The 14,537-nt window shown below is 40.7% G+C and overlaps 1 protein-coding gene across 2 annotated transcripts in view; it reads left to right on the top strand.

Moving 5' to 3' along the window:
* Positions 1-14,537, top strand: part of TENT4B (terminal nucleotidyltransferase 4B) — a 72,822-nt gene that overhangs the window by 49,193 nt on the left and 9,092 nt on the right. For both annotated transcript variants that reach the window (XM_030298047.1, XM_030298046.1), the window contains exons 2-6: positions 6,301-6,424; positions 8,188-8,234; positions 9,703-9,823; positions 11,707-11,814; positions 14,154-14,282. In XM_030298047.1, coding sequence (XP_030153907.1) covers positions 6,301-6,424; positions 8,188-8,234; positions 9,703-9,823; positions 11,707-11,814; positions 14,154-14,282 — 529 coding nt within the window. The remainder of the gene's footprint in view (positions 1-6,300; positions 6,425-8,187; positions 8,235-9,702; positions 9,824-11,706; positions 11,815-14,153; positions 14,283-14,537) is intronic.

The raw sequence follows: 14,537 nt of genomic DNA, 5'->3' as shown, positions 1-14,537 counted from the left end.
TATCCATCTTTCCTAACTGAAACTTTATACCCATTGAACATCTCCCCAGCCCCTGGCAACTACCATTCTATTCTCCGTTTCTGTGAGTTCGACTATTTTGGGTAACACATTATAAATGGACTGGCTTATTTCATTTAGCATAATGTCCTTGAGGTTCATCCATGTTGCAACTTTGAAGATTTCCTTTTTAAAGACTAAATAATGTCATAGGTATAGACCACATTTTCTTTATCTGTTGGTCCGTGGACATTTGGGTTGTTTCCATATCTTGGCTATTGTGAGTAATGCTGCAGCGAGCATGGGAGTGCAGGTGTCTCTTCAGAATCCTGATTTTAATGAAAGAAGGGGAATTTTAAAAATTATTCATAGAAATGTTATTTATCATCAATGAATACAACAACTGTTGGAGAGGTCGTGGTCATTTATACCTTCACACATAGCATGCAGGTGCCTTTTCCATATGTCTTTGTCAAAATTAGTTATTATTAACCTGAGCATTTTTGCAGGGGGGTGGGTATCTTGTTATGGACGGTAATTAAATAGAACTTTGCCAGTGCCTTCATGTGAGTCTGAAGTTAATAATTAATGAGGGCTTCAATTCTGAAAACTGAAAAGCTGGACCTTGATGTGTGGAGGTGGCCCAGGCGTGTTGCAGGCCAGCAGGTGTCCCTCAGTTAACGGGTGTTAGCCCGTGAACGGATGTGGGGTGAGCCGCAGTGGGGGCCAACGGGGGCTCCTCTGCCTGCCTTGGCCTGGGATGAATCTGGGAGGCTGCCTCTGGCTTTAAGGGTGCTGAACTCCTCAGCTGCTCGCATCCATCCCTGGGCAGTCCAGGTGAAAACAAGTTCTTCCCTTTTCTATAGCAAGAAATTGAGCTTTCTGAGGGCCATTTTTTTTTTTTTTAACCTTTTCCCCCCTGCCATATGATAAGCATTATGGAATTTGTATAATTTGGAAAGGCTAGCATTTCTCCTCTGGTAGAGCTTATCTCAGAGCAAAAGTGATTTTTTTCACTTCTCTATTTTGACTTAAATTGTCTGTGCGTTGTAGTTTTTAAAATACAGAAACTTTTTTTGTTTATATCTCTTTCTTTGTCACATTAAACTTTTGTGTTACCATTAATTTTGAGGTCAATGTAAATTTTACCCCAGCAAATTAATTTTGATTCTCATTCTTTTTTTTGGAGCATGGCATCCTTTCCAGTTACATAGTGACACTTACTTTATATTGCTTTTATATTACATACTTATCTTTTGTAAAGAGGAGGTGTGGTGTGCTTTCTTGCTTACTTTTCCAACTCACATCATCCTCCACTGATGTCCTAATAGAGGGCACTGTGCTTTGGTCATACATGAGGTTTTTTTTTTGTTTTTTTTTTTTAATTTTTTTTTTTTCCAACGTTTATTTATTTTTTTGGGGACAGAGAGAGACAGAGCATGAACGGGGGAGGGGCAGAGAGAGAGGGAGACACAGAATCCGAAACAGGCTCCAGGCTCTGAGCCATCAGCCCAGAGCCCGACGCGGGGCTCGAACTCACGGACCGCGAGATCGTGACCTGGCTGAAGTCGGACGCTTAACCGACTGCGCCACCCAGGCGCCCCGGTCATACATGAGTTTTGATCAAGAGTTATATTTTCTAGTTAAAATGAGAAACTGTAAAACTGGATATGAGGCCTTCAGCTGTATTTACTAATTAATCATACTGAGTTTTGATCCAGATGTGGGAGGAACTGAAAATTCCCCTGTGTAAGTGGAGGATTTCAGAGGCATAAAGTTCCGTTAATTTGTGAAAGCAAGCTTAACAAAGTTTCTCTAGTCTCCAGTCTTTATTAGGTCATTGTGCTGACCTTAATAAAGTGTGCCAGGCATGTAGTGGGCACTCCAAAAATGGGATTCTGTTCCTTCCGGATTCTTTAAGTACCTAGATATACATGGTGCCATGCCAGTAAAAGTCCATAGAGATAGAGTCCCCTCAAGATTATGTAAAAGCTATACTGGAAGTTGATTTCCTAAATGTACTAAGATTTCACACTCAGGTCTTTAAGTATTTTACATGCAGCTAGTTACATATAGGCAAGAGAGGAAGTCATGTTTGTATTCAGTGTGGGAAGGAGATGGCCTTGGCTGACGTGAGATGGGTTCTTGTGTTCTTATTGTTCAAGTTTGTTTCAGCTTTAATGGCCCTCCTTTTTTCCATGTTCCTCTTTCCCTCGTCCAATATTGCACATGCAAATCAATAAAAGAAATCGGATAACCTGTGGAACCAGTTTTTCCTAAATAGGGAGATGGTTCCATGGAATATTAATGTTCAGAGTAGTCTTATTTTAAAGATTTTTAATTTTATTTATTTATTTATTTTATTTATTTTAATTTTTTTTTTAACGTTTTATTTATTTTTGAGACAGGGAGAGACAGAGCATGAACAGGGGAGGGTCAGAGAGAGGGAGATACAGAATCCGAAACAGGCTCCAGGCTCTGAGCTGTCAGCACAGAGCCCAACGCGGGGCTTGAACTCATGGACCGTGAGATCATGACCTGAGCCGAAGTTGGCTGCTTAACCAACTGAGCCACCCAGGTGCCCCTTTTATTTATTTTTAGTGCTTATTTTTGAGAGCAAGAGAGAGTGCAAGTTGGGGAGGGGCAGAGTGAGATACAGAATCCAAAGCAGGCTCCAGGCTCTGAGCTGTCGGCACAGAGCCCAGAGTGGGGCTCAAACTCACAGACCATGAGATCACGACCTGAGCTGAAGTTGGACGCTTAACTGACTGAGCCACCCAGATGCCCCTAAAGATTTTCTTTTTTAAGTAGGTTTCACACTTAGCACAGAGCCCAGTGCAGGGCTTGGACTCACCACCCTGAGATCAAGACCTGAGCTGAGATCAAGAGTCGGATGCTTAACCGACTTGAGCCACCCAGGTACCCCTAGGGTGGTCTTATTTTAAACGCTTGTACAACTTGGGGCGTCTGGGTGGCTCAGCCGTTTGAGCATCTGACTTTGGCTCAGGTCATGATATCACGGTTCGTGGGTTCGAGTCCCATGTTGGGCTCTGTGCTGACAGCTCAGGGCCTGGAGCCTGCTTCAGATTCTATGTCTCCCTCTTTCTCTGCTCCTCCCCTGCTCGCACTCTGTCTCTCTCTCAAAAATAAATAAAGATGAAAAAAATTTTTTTAAGCTTACATAACTTAATATGCTAATTAGAAACTTAAAATCTAGTGATAAATGGGAATTTTAGAATCTTCTCTACTTTTTACAAGTTCAGAAGTGTCTTGGGGGAGTTGGCTGTCTCAGTCAGTGGAGCATGCAACTCTTGATCTCGGGGTTGTGGGTTTGAGCCCCACGTTGGGTGTAGAGATTGCTTATAAATCTTGGGGCGCCTGGGTGGCGCAGTCGGTTAAGCGTCCGACTTCAGCCAGGTCACGATCTCGCGGTCCGTGAGTTCGAGCCCCGCGTCGGGCTCTGGGCTGATGGCTCGGAGCCTGGAGCCTGTTTCCGATTCTGTGTCTCCCTCTCTCTCTGCCCCTCCCCCGTTCATGCTCTGTCTCTCTCTGTCCCAAAAATAAATAAAAAACGTTGAAAAAAAAATTTAAATCTTAAAAGAATGTCTTATTAGACCTTTGTTTGCCTCATGACCATTTAGCTTCTTTATTTACACTCACAGTGACAGGGACCTCACTACCCTGCAAGGCAACTCACTCCATTCCCTGCAGCTATTGTCACTGGCAAGCTCTCCTTCTGGTCATCTGAAGCCTGCCTGTGGTGGAACAGTGCAGCACTTATATATTACCCATCACAAAACTACTTTGAATGCATATTTCTTTTCGTTAGATGGAAATTACCAAGGGCAAGGATCATGTTTGACTAGCCTTCTTTCCTTCTAGTGTGTTGAACACAGGCACTCAGTAATGTTTAGAGAATAAATCCTTATTCAGTTTCTTGTGATTTGAAGATTAACTGGAAGTTGGGCTACGTATTTTTCGTCTATATTTAGAAACGGGAAGTGGGCCTCTGTGGAGTAGATACAGTCACATTTAGGAGGTCTTTTTCCTCATTGGCTAAAATGGAAGTATCCCCTAGTGCTTTTGAACCACAAATACGCTTTGATCATTTATAGCAAACGATCCAGTTAGATAAGAATAAGAAGAAATCTGTTTTCCTTTTTCTCTGTGGTCCTCATCCTTCCAAAGACCCATGCAGAAGAGCAGTGCAAGCTCTGAACTTTCTACACTGATTATTTTAGCTGTTGTCTTCAAGAAGCTGAAAGGGAGGGAAAAAAAAAAAAAAGCTGAAAGGGATACCTTAGAGAAAAGGGGATAATCCGTATAGAAAATCAGAAGGTGACGATCCTAAGGTACCCAAAAGCGTACGGGGGAAGAGTCGACCCCACTGGGAGTCTCTGGATTCATGTGCAGGACTCTCTGGAGTTTTAAAACCCAGTTTTTCTGCAGTATTGCATAGTACGCATGCAGAACACTGCTACAAATCATTCCTTACTGAATGGCCCAGGTTTTGACATTAAGGCCTGAAAAGGATCCTGGTTGCCAGCCCCTAGTTTGTGCCTGTGGACACCGAGGCTGGGAAGCGCCAGTCACTTTTTGAAGGAACACAACTGCCCTCAGGCAAAGCCTGAGTCTAGAACTCAAGGTTTTTTGACTGTTAGCCTAAAAATAAAACATTAGAAGAGGCAGAAACTGTTGATTGCTTACTTGGCCATGTTTAAAATGTTATAGCCAAGTGGGGGTTGGGAATTAGACATCTTTTTTTTTTTTCCCTTCCTCAAAACCATTTTTAGTTTCCTGGTGTTTCCAGCTTGCTGTGAATCCTGTAGCTGCTCTAGACCGGGATCCTTCAAGACTGTGTTACTACAAGGCCACCCTACGTGGCCACCCCCCTCCCCAGGGTGCCCCTCTTGCTTCCAGGCACTTGGCAGCCATTGCTGTTAAGTGCTTTTCTCCTGGCCTCCTGGCCCACCACAGTTGTACTAGAGGAGACCCTCCCTGTGAGGGCTGCCCCTGGAGCCGGCCTCCCGGGTCGCCCCCATTCAACACAAGGTTAGCAGATCTCCCTCCATTTCATCCTTGCTTTCCCTCCCAGAGGTCACTGCTCAGAGCTGTACCTGCTGCCTTCATTTTCTTCTGTCCTCTGGTATTAATTGACTGCATTCAACTCCGTAGCCAGCCTCATTGGTTTTTCCTTTCATCTTGTTCGTTGATTCCCCAGTCTGTCAGGCTTCAGCACTCAACAGGCACCCTTCCTCCCTCCCTTTTTCCTACTGTTGGTTGAGCTCTGCAGCCCAGCCATTGCATGTATGTGTTGGTGTGTGTGTGTGTGTGTATGTGTGTGTGTGTGTGTGTGTGTGTGATGTCTCTGGAGCCCATTCCTTTCCAGCACCTCCCTTAGGCCTTCATCCAGCCCTTCTGCAGTTGCAGTAATTTATGGACTACTCTCTGCATCCAGTCTTGTCTCTTTGCCAGTCCATTGTTTGCACGGGTGCCAGATGAATCTTCTTAAAACGCTGCATTTTCAAAGTCAGTCTTTTTCCCTGGTTCTTCTCAGAAACATTGAAGTAGCTCCTTGTTCCCCTAGGAAAGTCCGAGCCTACTGTGGTCAGGTGCCTGCATTCCTTGGTGGCTTCTCTCCCTCCTCTGTTGTCCTCAGCCTGTCCAGTTTGCTCAGTGCCTCCTGGATGAGCCTTGTTCCTCTTGGTCTCAGGGAGTCTTTAGCTCCTCCATGGAGCCTTGTCTGCCAGCCATTCTTTTCAGGTCTTTGCTGATGCTCACTGACTCTCCTGTTCATCTGACTCTTGATTCACTAAGCAAACATTACAAAAGATAGGCTGTTTTGTTCCTGTGAGGAATGGATTATAGAGGGGTAAGATGGCCGGTCCCCATGGCCAGGAAGCTTGCCTGTGTCATCTGGATTCTGTGTGTGTCTGCTGGATTGGAAGTATAAAGGCAGAGGCCAGGCCTTACGTATTACATTTAAAATTTTTTTTAAATCACCAGCATGCATACACCCGGCAAGGTTCTGCACAGGCAGATAATAAATGCTATGAGAGCGGCTGGTAAGACTTATTGGAACTTCTTATTTTATGTAACTATTTTGGCAGTTTCTATTAACTTCTGTATATTCCCACTTTAGGCTAGCATCAGTTATAGCATTAACATTTAGGTAGAAATCTATGAACATAAAGTCATCAGTGGAGTCATAAGACTTAATTAGATAAGGTTATTTAAGATAGTGATTTCTCATTAGACTGGCCCTGCCCACATTAGCTTTTCTGCTTTTTTTTCCCCCTTCAGTCTGCATGAAGAAATCAGTGATTTTTATGAATACATGTCTCCGAGACCGGAGGAAGAAAAGATGCGGATGGAGGTGGTGAACAGGATCGAGAGTGTGATTAAGGAGCTCTGGCCCAGCGCTGACGTGAGTATCTGTCTGGTTGCTGCGTGCTGAGGGCAACATCCCTGTCCGTAGCGGGGGAGGGCACGTGTTGGTGTCTCAGAGTCCCCACGTGCAGGCGTCTGTACACTTAGGGGCGATAGTCTTCTCTAGCCTTTAGAATTTGGGGCCTCCTGGCACCTGTTGGGATGAGCACTGGGTGTTGCATGGAAACCAATTTGAAAATAAATTTCATATTAAAAAAAAAAGAATTTTGGGCCTCCTAATTATTTGCAGTGAATCGGATGACTTAGTTAAAACTATTTCTTTGCAGTGCTGAAGAGCAAGACTAGAGGTAAACTATATTTAGGAAGCATTAGTACAAAGAGAAGACAGACAAGGCAGGCCTTTTTTTGTAGTAGCTGTGTTTTTGGATCTGAAAGATCAAAATCCCATTACTGTTTTGTTCCAGCCTACCGTTGTAAGTGTTCATAGCTGAACGAAAATGTCAAGTAGGAATCTCTTAGGTCATAAGAAGCTCATTTTCTTAGGCTAATGCAGGCATCAGTCTGTTTTCCTATCTTGGCACTCCTTCTTTCTTCTTTCTGGCCCCTCCTTGTCTCCCCGTGCAGACCCAACCTAGTGAATAGGACTTTTGCCCAGGATTTCCTCTTTGCTTATTTGTGGTTCTTGTTGAAACTAAATACTTTTTAGAGGTTTTTTTGAGGGTCTGTTCTACAATTTTATTCATTCAAAGAAATTAGAATCTGTTACTCTGTGTTAAATGGCTTTTCTTTAGACTTTGTCTTGGGATGATAAAGGGGAAGCCAGGGAAGCTTCTTTTGTTCAGGTGGCAAAACAGAAAAGCTTTAAATGAGATACTGTAGGTAAAGGGAAGAGGAGAGGACACTAATATTTTATTGAGCAGCTTTTGTGTGTTCACACTGATTCTCCTATGTGATCCAAATCAGTAGCTCTCAGCTGGGGGGTGAGTTTGCCACCCAGGGGTCACTTGGCGATGTTGGAGACATTTTTGATTATCATTGACTGGTGAGGTGCTCCTGGCATATAGTGAGTAGAGGCCAAGGCTGATACTAAACATCCTACAATGCACAGAACAGCCCCTCATGAAGTTATCTGCCCTGAATGTCAGTAGTGCTGAGGTTGAGAAACCCTGATTTAAATGAATCTTCCTCCTTTAGAGGTGGGGGGTTTTAACCATATTTTTGTTTACAGGTGAGAAACATGTAGCTGTGATTAGGTTCCTGGGTGCATCTCACCTCAGAGGCTGAGCTTTTTCACCATTCATCCTTTATTGCAATTACTCGCCTACACTGAATCTTCCACTCTTCTGCACGGTTGGGATAGGATGTGTCTAGTTTTATGCCACAGCTTCTTGTTGGGATGACACTGCCTGGTGCTCTGCATGGAGCTGGCCTGCAGCTGAAGTAGTCTGACCCTAACTCAGTAACCCATGACAAGAGTCCTGCTTAGGGAATCAAAATTAAGGATTTGTTGAACATGTCTCTAGATTATAAGGGAGCATGAGTAACTTGGGTATTACTTTTGAGAGTTTTCTGTTTCAGTCTGTACATTTGTTCTTTTAACCTTATAAATTTAAACTATATTCCTAATGTCTGCCTATGAGATACAGTATTCCTGCTTCATGAAAGCATGGTGTTATTAAAAAGTGCCCTTGTAGTACCAAAAAATACCAATAGAGGGGAGCAAAAAACCAACCTTTCTCTAAAGCATGGTGGCTTTTCATCTGATAAATACCTTAATATAATAATTTTTTTCTATTTCAGGTCCAGATATTTGGAAGTTTTAAAACTGGCCTGTATTTACCTACTAGGTTAGTACATTTATGAAGCTTTCAGGATATTGTGCCCTTTTCTAGAATGTGTTCATTTTGGCTGTTGAATGTAGGCGAGTAGGAACAAAACAGATTTACAGAATGAAAATTCACTTTATCTGTATTTTATTTGAATTACCTTGGGGGTAGAACATCACTTCAGATGATCTTCTCAAACTGATATCTGTATCCTGTCAGATGTAAAGGGAACATGTAGCAAATGGAATCAGTTAACAATGAACTACCCTGCCTGTTCACTTCTGTAACATAACCCGCTAACACAGAGGTTGATGTAATATTCTGGCAAAACACCCGATTATACTGTAAAGCCGCATTTACTCTGGAATGGCAGGTCTGTCATTTCTTATTACGAACTCCTACTATTAGATTTGTTCCCACATCCTGACCCGGAGCTTCTCTGAGGAAGGTCCCTTATTAATTTTAGTCTTCTTCAATCACGGCAGTCATGGCCCTGAAGTCTGGGGCAGGGCAGGACCTTTTGGGGATGATAAGGCTTCCCCAAGGTGTAAATACCTGTTTTCTACAAACTGAAATTTCATCATGTGTTTGTTTTTGCTTTTATTGTGGTAAGAACGCTTAATGTAAGATTTAACCTCCTAACAAAATTTTGAGTGTGCAGTACAGTATGATTTTAACTATAGGCATCCATCATGATTTTTTATTTGAGCTTGATTTGATCTACTTTACCCAAATTAAAAACAAAAAATGTGTTGATGTGGATGGATCCTCGCAATTTCTATTCTGCCCATTGCTATCGTAGGCCTACAGAGGCCATAAAGTATTCAACTTTGAGTTCATGAATATTTTTCCTTATTTAGATTCTGACTTTCAGCAAAACCCTGTGTCACTCTAAAAAATTTAATTGAATTTTATGAATAGGCAGTATATTCACATAGTTCATATTGAAAAGGGCACAAAAAATTACAATGAAGTGTGGATCCCACCTCTGTCCCCTGCTCCTTGGTACCAGTTTCTTGCACATCCTTCCAGGAACATTTTATACCTAGAAAAGGAAATGTTTTCTTCCTTTTTTACACAGATGGTAGGATCCTAGATAAACCATTTGCAACTTTCTTTTTACACTTAATAATCTAAATCAGAGTTAATTAGTTAATCTCATCCATGTAAGAACGTCTTAAGTTTTTTAGTCCCAGAAACCTTTATGAACAGGAAACGTTCACTGGTATTTTTTGAGGTTTTAACTTCTTTCAGAATCACCATTTCCTGAGGCCTGACTTCTGTGAAAAAACTAGGAGGAGGAGGTTGTTAAAGTCCCCACCCTCCACTTCTGCTCTAAAAAACTACGAACAACACATTTAGTCTTCATTGGGCAGTGTGAGAAATAGGTTTTAATTGCACTTTGAAGTCTGTAAGTAAGCCCGAATGCAAGTGAAAACAGGTACAGTTTCTTCTTCAAACAACTATCGTGTGTGTGTTCTGTGCCCAGTGACATTGATCTTGTGGTATTTGGGAAGTGGGAGAACCTTCCCCTCTGGACCCTGGAAGAAGCTCTCCGGAAACATAAAGTTGCAGATGAGGATTCGGTCAAAGTTCTAGACAAAGCAACTGTAAGTTCTTCTAGCATTTCATCTTAAAATCTCTAGTTACTTATGCATGAAGCTTACAAAATTAAAATTTAGTTTTGGAGAGCATAGTTGGATTCTCAGTGAATGATTCTTTGGTTTCATTAATGATCACACTACCTTATGTGAAACAGATGAACTCGTTGTCGTTATATATTTCTTTAAAATATAGTACTCCATTTTATCATACATAATACTGTAGAGTTTTTAAATATAAGTGTATTTCTATTATTTTTTTTTAAGTTTTTTTTTTAACGTTTATTTATTTTTGAGACAGAGAGCATGAACGGGGGAGGGTCAGAGAGAGGGAGACACTGAATCTGAAACAGGCTCCAGGCTCTGAGCTGTCAGCACAGAGCCCGACGCAGGGCTCGAACTCACGGACCATGAGATCATGACCTGAGCCAAAGTTGGCCGCTTAACCGACTGAGCCACCCAGGCGCCCCAAGTGTATTTATATTTAAAAAGTGTAAATAAAAATTTGGATATCTATTTAACAGTTTATAGTCACACAGAGGATGTTGCTGTCCTCTCTTACTTTGTGTCCTTAAAAAAATTCTTCATACAGCTGACCCTTGAACAACATGGGGGTTAGGGGACCCAACTCCCCACACTGGTAAAAATCCACATGTAACTTTGGACCCCCCAAAAACTTAACTGCTAAGAGCTTTCTGTTGACTGGATTACTGATAACATAAATAGTTGATTAGCACATATTTTGTATGTTATATATATCATATACTACTATATTCTTATAATAAAGTAAGCTAGAGGAAAGAAAATGTTAAGAAAATCATAAGGAAAATACAGTACAGTATTGTGTAAAATTGTGTAAAAGAGGAGCCACGCAGTTTAAACCTGTGTTGTTCAAGGGTCAGCTGTAATTGAAATTTTGTAGATCAAGCAACTCGATATTTTAACTCTTATCTAGAATGGCCATTAAAAAACTTTCATAGATGCTCATTATGGAAATAAATTTATCTATTTTAGAAGTTCGGAGTTTTGTATGTTAAGTTTTCTTAGAACAAAACAGCTTATAAAAAGCTATTAATTTGAAAACCCAGTTCTGTACATAGAGTTTGCTGACCTGAGTTTTCTAATACACAGTGCAAATAGAGCCTTTTTTTAAATAAAATTAAAAAAAAAAGTTTATTTATTTATTTTGGTGGAGGGGGGAGGGGCAGAGAGAGAAGGAGAGAAACAGAATCGCAAGCAGGCTCCAAGCTTAGCATGGAGCCCAACATGTGGCTTGATCCCACCACCACAAGACATGGCCTGAGCCGAAATCAAGAGTTGAAAGCTTAACTGACTGAGCCACCCAGGTGCCCCAAGCCTTTTTTTTTTTTTTTAAGAGAATTTCTAATATCTTCTATAAACCATCCAGTGATTTTTTATTTGAGAATAATTCTCAGGTTTTAACTTCTCTTGGTAGGTTGTTTTATGGGCTATTTGCAAAACTGACCAATAATACCAATAATTAACAGACTTAAGAGAGCAGATTTCTTATTACGAACAATTTGCCGATACACCTGACATTAATCATAAGGACCGAGTTGGAAACTGTTGTCCAAAGTACAAAATGTTGAGAAAGGTCCAAAGTACAAAAGGTTGAGAAAGGTTTTTTGTTACCTGATTTCAAAATTCTCAACCAATAGAAATGATAATATACATTGTGTGAGGCTCCGTGCTAAATATGTGAAGTATCTAGAAGACCAAGCAGACTGTGTAGTACGTAGTAATCAGAACACTCAAGAGTTTTTCTGTCCGTATGAGGAGGTCAAGACCTCAAGTCTAGTAACCTTTCCCATCCCCTGGTGTGTTATTTAACTTGGTCCACATATTTTAATTTTGCCTTTCTTCTCTTTTAGGTACCTATTATTAAATTGACAGATTCTTTTACTGAAGTGAAAGTTGATATCAGCTTTAATGTACAGAATGGCGTGCGAGCAGCTGACCTCATCAAAGATTTTACCAAGGTCAGAGAAGGCATAGTGTTTATGCAGTGAAACTACTAGGAGTGGAGTTTTGCTTTGTGATTCTGTCGTGGTGTCCTGATATGCATTGCTAAACTATACTTATGTGTGTATTGCTGACAATTGCCTCTTTTCTGTGGGATGGTTTTACTTTCCTTGAATCTGCTTGTAATAATCAGTAATTTATAACGTGACTTAAGGTTAAGGGTTGGGAAAGCGTTTTGAAGAACTTCTCTGCTCTAGATCCTTCCTTTTAGGGAGACAAGGGCTGAAATCGTGCCAAACAGTTGATTCTTGTCATCTGCTTTAATCTCTTAAGAGTTTAGGTGAAGCACCTCCGTAGGCCCCCAAATCACCTGTAAGGTAGTTCCTGCAGGTTTCCTGACTTTGTCTTGAAGTGATAGAATGTCTGTTTTCATTGGTTCTGTCAAGATGGGGTAGAATTTGTCAACATCTTCAAAGCATTCACGTGCTTAGACGTGTCAGCCTTTTTCTCATTAAGCTAAAAATGTTAACTGCTTTGGTTTATGTAGAATATCTTTTCTGTCCGTTCACAATACTTTTATCAACTCTACAGATTCACCTTTTTCTCTTCATGTAAGAAACAAATTTAACTACTTTGTCATGTTGTAAACATTATATTCTCATGTAAATGCGCAGAGTATAGAAAAGCAGAAAAAGAAAAATACTGTCCATAATCCCACTCTTTTTGGAGGTATTGGGTGTATGTAAATTTTCTTTTTCCCAGAAAGGAAACCTTTTTAAAATTGAGAATAATGTGCATGATAGAAAATTTACCACTATCAAAGGAAAACGAAAAGCAAGTCACTTTATACCTTATATGCTTAGATCGGTTTCATGGGATTTGCCATCATCAACCTTTTTTTTTTTTTTTTAACTTTTTAAAAAACATTAAAAATGTTTATTTAAGAGAGAGAGCAAGAGGGAGTACGCATGCTATCGGGGGAGGGGCAGAGAGAGAGGGAGACACAGAGTCTGAACCAGGCTCCAGGCTCCAAGCTGTCAGCACAGAGCCTGACATGGGGCTCGAACTCACAAACTGTGAGATCATGACCTGAGCCGAAGTCAGACACTTAACTGACTGAGCCACCCAGGCACCCCAGTCATCCTCTTTTTTGCTTGTTTATCCTCTTGAAATTTTTAACAAAAGGAATAGCATGCTATGTACACATTGTCTTATAGTTAATGTATCAGCACAGACAGGTTTCCTTCATTCTTTTCCTTGACGACACAATAGTCTTTTGTCAGCACATGTCATGCTTTGTGTAGCATTCCTCTAGTGATGTTTCTAGGGTTTTTTGCTATTGTAGAAAGTGCTTGAACATCCTTCCATACCTGCCATCTTTCTTTACACTTGTAAAATGTTTGTAGGAAGATTCTGGAAGTGGAATTTCACAGTCAAAGGATACATGCAGATCAAAGTCTGTTGGAAATGTGCCTGATTGTTCTTTAAAGAGACTATTTACAACTTCAGCCATAACGTTTAAAAATGATTATTTCTCCATAGATTTGTAGTTATTTCTCATGCTTGCCGACTTTGACATGATTTGCAAAAGTAGAGACTTTTTTCTTTTGGAAGCAGTACCAGTGTGTGTTCAGAGTGTCAAGAACAAACTACAAGTCACTAGTAGTTCTACCACTCCTCGGTGATGGCTGTTAAGACTTCTTTCTAGATGTTTGGGCCTGCTGTATTCCCCTCAGTGTCCTTAGCTAGGGCCTGGCTTGTGGAGAGCACTTAATGAGTATGTGCATGAGTGAAGGATGGACTCACACTCTTCATGTTTGCCAGCTCAGGTGTCCTCACCATCTCTGTAAAGCGTGGTCACCTGCCCACATGGAAGGCGGCAGGCAGGACCCTGAGTGCCCCTGCTCCTGGGCTGTGCACCGTCCTCTGAAGGACCCTGGTCTGTTTGGTGGAGGGCCACCTAAGAAAAGTGATTCTTTAAAACCCCACTGATGTAGTACTTTACAAGTTGAGAATTGTTGTGTACTGTTGGTGTTAACCTGTTTACAAGTGAATTATCATATGGTAATGGCCATAAATCAGTGTCATCAAATATATATTGCTAGTGTTTCTGTCCCATAGTGAGTGCTTGGATGCCATTATTTACATCTACATGTTTTAGATCCTTCGTTGTGAGGAGAAAATCCTTAATTATTTATAGCTTACTTTTTTATAGCTTGCTCTTAAAATAGAAAATTAAGTGTGTTGGATATCTCCACTAAAGTCTGTTAATATAAGGACCCAGTTTATGCTCCTGTTGATGCTTAGCACGATTACTGATGTAGGAATTCACTGAAAATACAATTTTCTTTTTCAGAAATATCCTGTATTACCGTACTTGGTTTTAGTATTGAAACAATTCTTATTACAGAGGGACCTTAATGAAGTATTTACAGGTGGAATTGGTTCTTATAGTCTCTTTTTAATGGCAGTCAGTTTCCTTCAGGTAAGTTGTATGATTATATATCATGCCTCATGTACACTAAAATAAAATTAATCCATCAGGAAATCATTTTGGAAAAAAATTTAAATCAAGCTCTAATTGGAATGCTTCCCTTAATTACTTATGACTTTTCACTTTAAAATGGGACTCTTTATAATTTTATAAATAAGTATTTTTAAATCTCAGGAAATAATTTTTGGTTTGTTTTTAACCCCATATGTTCTAGTGGTTTTAAGAATTTTCACTGAAATTTTAACA

Source organism: Lynx canadensis, chromosome E2, assembly GCF_007474595.2.
Source record: "Lynx canadensis isolate LIC74 chromosome E2, mLynCan4.pri.v2, whole genome shotgun sequence".
NCBI lineage: Eukaryota > Metazoa > Chordata > Mammalia > Carnivora > Felidae > Lynx > Lynx canadensis.
The sequence above is the reverse complement of the archived record's forward strand: the minus strand, read 5'-3'. Positions and strand labels throughout refer to the sequence as shown.